The sequence below is a fragment of the Hyalella azteca genome, unplaced genomic scaffold (genome assembly GCF_000764305.2).
Source record: "Hyalella azteca isolate HAZT.00-mixed unplaced genomic scaffold, Hazt_2.0.2 contig13109, whole genome shotgun sequence".
In the NCBI taxonomy this organism is placed as follows: Eukaryota; Metazoa; Arthropoda; class Malacostraca; order Amphipoda; family Hyalellidae; genus Hyalella; species Hyalella azteca.
Window position 1 is genome coordinate 58,553 of NW_025943043.1, and position 7,317 is coordinate 65,869.

Genomic DNA, 7,317 nt, shown 5'->3' on the forward strand with positions numbered 1-7,317 from the left:
TGATGTAAAATATTTTAACTGAAATACAAAAGACCAAGAGAATGAAAGCAAACAGAGATCAGCAGCTGCCGAAAAATTATTTTCTACTTTTGAGTCCACATGAAAAACGTGGTCTTTAAAAAATTTTTTTTATACATTTTATTTTCTACTTTTTAGTTTTTAAGTATTTAATTTTCTCATTTTTAGTCCGTTGCTACACATGAAACACGTTGTTGCGAGCCAATTTACTTGACTTGATGTACGTATCGATGATACGAAGCGTATCATCGATATACGCAGTCTAAACACGAATATCCTCTCGAGGATGACGTGCATTAAAGCTGTCTCTTATACACATCTAGATGTGTATAAGAGACAGGTGAATGCCCTTCCCATGCAGATGGGGTGGGCTCTAGCCCCACCAATATATATTTTTAGTATATATATAGCCCCACCAATATACAGGTTTGGTTGAAGACCAGAGCGTACTTTTTATTTACGATTGAAAGAAGCTTGTAGACTTCTCCAAAATGTAAATTACATCGCTTTGACAAGCACGACATTGAGCCTGTCTCTTATACACATCTAGATGTGTATAAGAGACAGGTCCATCCCGTTCATTTGCTGTCCATCCCGTCCATTTGCTGTCCATCCCGTCCATTTGCTGTCCATCCCGTCCATTTGCTGTCAATCCTGTCCATTTGCTGTCCATCCCGTCCATTTGCTGTCCATCCCGTTCATTTGCTGTCCATCCCGTCCATTTGCTGTCTATCCCGTCCATTTGCTGTCTATCTCGTCCATTTGCTGTCCATCCCGTCCATTTGCTGTCCATCTCGTCCATTTGCTGTCCATCTCGTCCATTTGCTGTCCGTCCCGTCCACTTGCTTTAACGGGCAGGCTACCGTAACACCTGTAACGGGCAGGCCGCCGTAACACCTGTAACGATCAGGCCTCCGTATCACCTGTAACAGGCAGGCCGCCGTAACACCTGTAACGATAACACCTGTAACGGGCAGGCCGCCGTAACACCTGTAACGGGCAGGCCGCCGTAACACCTGTAACGGGCAGGCCGCCGTAACACCTGTAACGGGCAGGCCTCCGTAACACCTGTAACGGACAGGCCGCCGTAACACCTGTAACGGGCTTACCTCCGTAACACCTGTAACGAGCTTACCTCCGTAACACCTGTAACGGGCAGGCCGCCGTAACACCTGTAACGGGCAGGCCTCCGTAACACTTGTAACGGACAGGCCGCCGTAACACCTGTAACGGGCAGGCCTCCGTAACACCTGTAACGGGCAGGCCTCCGTAACACCTGTAACGGGCAGGCCTCCGTAACACCTGTAACGGGCAGGCCGCCGTAACACCTGTAACGGGCAGGCCGCCAGGCAGTGGGGGGTGGGGGGCAGGTTATGACAACGGGGAGCCGCGGCGGTCACGGAACGCTCGTTATTTTTCGGTAATTCCACGCCGCTGAAACATACGTTCATTGCCCCCCCTCCCCCCTCAGTGGGGGTGTGGGGGTGCAGCGTGATGGGGAAGGCAGTAAAGTAAAACATTGAATGCTTTTTACAAGTATAAATAATATAGCGCGGCTAATACAGTGAACCCGGCAGCCATGTTTATTATGGAGACCCCGGGCTGCTGATTGGTCGGTCCCCCCCCTATACCTCCCCAGCCCCCCATACCTCTTCCCCCCTCTTCGAGTATGGGTTGTGGTCCCCCAGTGGGATACGTCTGCCCCCACTCCCCCACATCATCACACAGACTCCCATAAAATCAAACTCCCACAAGGGGGGGGGTGTGAATGCCCTCCTCAGATGGGGGGAGGGGCTCTAGCCCCACCAATATATATTTTTAGTATATATATAGCCCCACCAATATACAGGTTTGGTTGAAGACCAGAGCGTACTTTTTATTTACGATTGAAAGAAGGTTGTAGACTTCTCCAAAATGTAAATTACATCGGTTTGACAAGCACGACATTGAGCCGTAGACTCACATGCCATCTGCAAGCTGGAGGACCAAAGAACCATATGCGGGAGGCCCACAACGAGACCATCACCCGTGCCACGTTGGAGGCCTGCATCAGCATCGTCATGCGGTGCCCCGACACTACGAGACTGTCGATAGCGGAGGCTCTCAGCATCAAGGACGAGTCTCCTGCTATCAATTTGCAAACCGCGGGATTCGTCAGGACGTTGAAATTATTCTCGGATTAATTTGATTTTCGATTTTGAACCGTATCTACAATACTTTCTGAATGATCTTATGTCATGTCCAAATTTCAATTTTTAGCGTTGTAATAACTGTTCACTTGGATGATAATGAATATGGATATATTCGAAACGTCGCACTGCAATAAAATGTCATTCGGTAATCTGCTTTTTGATCTCCAAGCTCCAGATAGAAATTTCTTTCGGCTTATCGAAGAAAACAATAAGAAAATCGTAAATAAAAAGTACGCTCTGCATGGTCTTCAACCAAACCTGTATAAATGAAGAACTTATGCCTAACTACACTAATACCCCACCAAAATATACAGTGGGGGGAAATAAATATTCGTACACGTGAAAAATCGTATTTTAATGTAAGTACACAAACTTAACAGGAAAAGTGATTTAAATTATGTATAGAGACGCATAGTATTCAAAAATACTATCAAAAGAAATTAAATCTCAATGCAACAAACAAAAAACAATGCAACATGTTCACTTTTTGAAAAAAGTATTCGTACAAAACAATAAATCCGCATTATTTTAATTTAATACTTGGTTGAATACCCTTTATTCAGCTCAACAGATACCAGTCTATTTCTATACGTCTCGACCTGTCTCTTATACACATCTAGATGTGTATAAGAGACAGGATTTATTGTTTTGTACGAATACTTTTTTCACCCCGAAAAGTGAACATGTTGCATTGTTTTTTGTTGCATTGAGATTTAATTTCTTTTGATAGTATTTTCGAATACTATGCGTCTCTATACATAATTTAAATCACTTTTCCTCTCAAGTTTGTGTACTTACATACATTAAAATACGATTTTTCAAGTGTACGAATATTTATTTCCCCCCACTGTATATAAATATATTTTCATTTATATTAATATATACAAATAGTTTTGTGTGAAGCTCTACCCTCATCCCTCTTCTTGGGGAGGGTTCGTGCAAACATTTTCCCCCTTTGGGGGTTATGACACCCGTCATGTCCACCACATGTACTGTATTGTCATGTCCATCACTTTTACTAATGTATTGTATCTTTCTTCTTGTAACATTTAAATTTTGTTCCTAATCTGCCCAACTTCTCTTGCCATAAATGAATCGTTTACAATTTACAGTTTCCGCGATGTTTAAGTTATTCCTACATGCAGGAAAGTGCTGCTGGTCCTACAGCAACATAATATTCCTACAGGTCACAAAATTTTTCATCCCACATGCTAGATGACGTGTAATCCATCCAAAATATTTTAATTACGCTGCTACATGCGTGCATATCAAGTGGTGCTAACCTCTTGATATGATAAACATACAGTTTGTGGTGCTAACCATACAGTTTGTATACACAGAGCTGGACAGCGCTACTTTGAAATGTAGCGGCCGCTACATGCTCTAATTGTAGCGGGCGCTACCGCTACCGCTACATGCTCTAAATGTAGCGCCGCTACCGCTACATGCTCTAAATGTAGTGGGCGCTACCGCTACCGCTACACCCACTATATTGTAGCGAGCGCTACCGCCACAGTAAAATGTAGCGCCGCTACAATGGCCAAAATTATTAGGAATCTCTAAATATTTATTGCATGTTCACCTATTGGTATTTACTCAGAAACATTTAATGATAATAAAACATTTTCGAAACATATCAATGCAATTTTATTGCAATGAACCTAACCGAACTAGTACGGGTTAGATACAGTAAATAAAAGTTACAGTTATTTTTATGTTTTACCTTCCCCTACATGGATGTCTACTTTAATCTACCAATCTCAAAAATTATCCACATATACATACATATAAAAATCATTTTTTTATTTGTATATATATATATGTGAATTATTTGTAAGATTGGTAGATTAAAATAGACATCCATGTAGGGAAGGTGAAACATAAAAATAACTGTGTAAAAATAAGTGTAAGCAAACTGAAACATGAAAAAATACCTGTAAGTGGTAACTGGTAACAACTTAACAAGTAACAACTAACATGTTGACAGTATAGTAACAGGCTGAGGTTGACAACATTACACCGAAATCTTTCGTACAGTTTTATTCTGTAATTTATATTATGTATGAATCATGCTGGTTTTTAAATAATATTTAATACTATCAAGTAAAATCTAAAGGCTTTATCTATAAATGTAGCGGTAGCGCTGTAGCGGCAAAACCTCGTATCGCTACTTAAATATGTAGCGGGCGCTACCGCTACCGCTACATTGCCTGAAATGTAGCGCCGCTACCGCTACTGAGAATGTCAGGCTGTCAGCGTTGCCTGGTGACAGGCTGTCAGCGTTGCCTGGTGACAGGCTGTCAGCGTTGCCTGGTGACAGGCTGTCAGCGTTGCCTGGTGACCCCCCCCCGCGATCTCTGAATGAGCGCGCGTAGCGTACGGCACACTGCGCTCATTCATCAGTCATTACTTTACATGCCTTATTTTTACGATAATAATTCGGCAATTGAAAACAAATTGTTTGTTTACCGAGTAAAATTTTTTATATTACATTTTATCTGGCATACACTGCATTTACTGCAGTGCACACGGCATTTACTGCATCTATATCTGCAAATTTACTGAACTTTACTGACCGTAGGAAAAATTTTAAGGAAGCACTTCGCTGTGTTGTTGAACTTGTTGAAACATTATATTTTATATGGAGGAGGTGGAGCTTGATTATTCTCATTGTTTGTGATTATAATGTCAAATCTGTTTTTCAAAATACGAATATTATAATACATATAATAAATATATTAATAAATAGAAAGTTACTTCATGAAGTATAATTTGGATTTTTGTGTTTTGCAGTCGCGCGATCAAGACAAACCCCGACGTGCTCCCATCTTCCCCCATCCTGCAGCTCTTCTTAAACGACTTTTGGGGGACACCCCTCACCCACAGCGGCTCCCACAAGTCCTACCGTCCCCTCACCGTCCTATCATTCAGGTAAGTCTGGGGGACTCCTCTCACCCACAGTGGCTCCCACAAGTCCTACCGTCCCCTCACCGTCCTATCATTCAGGTAAGTCTGGGGGACTCCTCTCACCCCACAGCGGCTCCAACAAGTCCTACCGTCCTATCATTCAGGTAAGTCTGAGGGACACTCCTCACCCACAGCGGGTGCTGTTAACCTCATCTGCCTCCTCCCGTTGGGAAAGTGTTCATCTCGTCTCTATCAAGCATTTGCTGGCCGACTTCGAGAAAACTTTTAGGCTCCACGGAGTTGTCCGATTTTTTCTCTCGGACTCTTCCTCCAAAGTGAGCAGCATGCATGCGGTGGACTCAATATCATTTGCATGCGAGCCAGTGATGGTCGTAGAACTACCAGTGGCACCAAGTGCCCGGAAAAACTAACCTATCACCCCCTCCCTTACCTAGTCGCCACTACCAGGATGGGCAATTACAACAAATCATTTGCAGCGAACACCAGTAGGTCCTACATCGGTGGCACCGAAATTCAGCCTGGATTATCGGTTGGCTAATGAAATGAAATTAGTGCCTTTGCAAATTCGAATATCTAAACTGGAACATCGCAACGGGACTAATCTCTGGAAGTCACTATGATCAACCTATGTCACGTGACGGTAAGGTGTTGATATGTGGACTAAAAAAGAACCCACGCAAGTGATAGAAGAACCCAATTTTTGTAGAGATATGTTATTTCTTGTCACAGGTTTTCTCGTCACCTAACACTGAACTGACAAGCTTGTCTGACTATACTGAATCCGAGCCCGTATCCCGCAGGCTCAACTACCTGCTAGGTGGGTTCGAGCCCCTAACGTACCACGCGACGAACGTCCTCCTGCACGTCCTGGCGACGTTCCTCTTCGCGACGCTGACGAAGGCCATCGCGCCCCCTCAGGCGCGGGTGTTCGGGGCGGCGGCGCCCTTGCTCTTCGCCGCCCACCCCGTCCACACAGAGGCCGTCGCGGGCGTCGTGGGGCGGGCGGATGTGGGCGCTGCCATCTTCCTGCTGCTGGCGCTTATATCCTACATCAGACACTGCAGAGGGGGATCCTACAGAGGGAGACTCTGTAAAGGAAGCGCGTGCAAAGGAAGTAGCCGCTCCTGCAGCGACTCCTGCAGCAGCAGAGCTCCCTTACCAGGCAGGGGACCGTCGGGCACCAATCAGACGTCAGGTCGTCCATCCTTCCCCCCCGCTGGTCCCAGAGTCCCTCATGCCCCGGGACGCGCTCCCCCATCACAAGGGACCCACTCACCCGGCCCGTCCCTCATAACGTCCCTTCCCTCCGGGACCCCTCCTCCGCTGGGCAGTAACGGCCCCCAGACCTCATACAGACCCCAGTGGACCATCCCCCGGTGGGGGTGTGGGCCCTACCTGTGGGTGGCTGTGCTGTGCTCGACGCTGTCCATGCTGTGCAAGGAGACCGGCATCGCGGCACTGGGACTGTGCGCTGTGCACCGCCTCTGCCTGCACAGCCGCGCCCGCATCACCGACCTACCGCGTCTTCTGCGTCAGGTGGGTACTGGTACTGATGGGTACGCCGGGCAATTAGTGGGTACTTGGTGGGTACTGAAGGAAACATGGGAGGTATTTACATCTGGTGCTTATGTGGTAACTGGTAGTAATTGGAGGACATCTGTTGAGGTACTTGATACGAGGAGATGGTTGTTAGATTGGTATTTAATGATGGTACTAGACTGGTATTTAATGGGTTCTGGTTGTAACAGCTGCAAGATCACGGACCAGCGTTAGTACTGGTCTGTACCTCGTGTTGATGTTGTGTTGTGTGGTGTATTGTGTTGTACGTTGTGTTGGGTGTTTTGATCCACCATGCGGAGGATTTGGCGGACATTCCGAAAGAGAGAAGCAGCGCCAATGATAACACTCTTCAGAGCCCTCGTGCTCCCCAATCTTGAGTATTGCTGCCAGCTTTGGTCGCCACTCAAGGCGGGTGCGGTGCGGAAACTGGAGGCAGTGCAGCGGACCTTCACGTACAGGATCAGCGGCATAAGAGAGCTGAACCTGAACTATTGGGGAAGGCTGAAACACCTGGAACTGTACTCACTGGAGAGAAGAAGAGAAAGGTATATCATACTGTACACTTGGAAGATGATAAACGGACTGGCTCCCAACTTTGAGAGTGAGACCTCCAAAATAA

At 45.8% G+C, this 7,317-nt stretch overlaps 1 protein-coding gene across 2 annotated transcripts in view; it reads left to right on the forward strand.

The window, feature by feature from the left end:
• Positions 1-7,317, forward strand: part of LOC108667605 (protein O-mannosyl-transferase TMTC2) — a gene marked incomplete at its 3' end in the record, with an annotated part of 26,492 nt that overhangs the window by 11,040 nt on the left and 8,135 nt on the right. The window contains 3 exon segments of one of the 2 annotated variants that reach the window (XM_047883504.1): positions 5,004-5,108; positions 5,184-5,216; positions 5,939-6,674. In XM_047883504.1, coding sequence (XP_047739460.1) covers positions 5,004-5,108; positions 5,184-5,216; positions 5,939-6,674 — 874 coding nt within the window. 2 annotated transcript variants of the gene reach the window in all.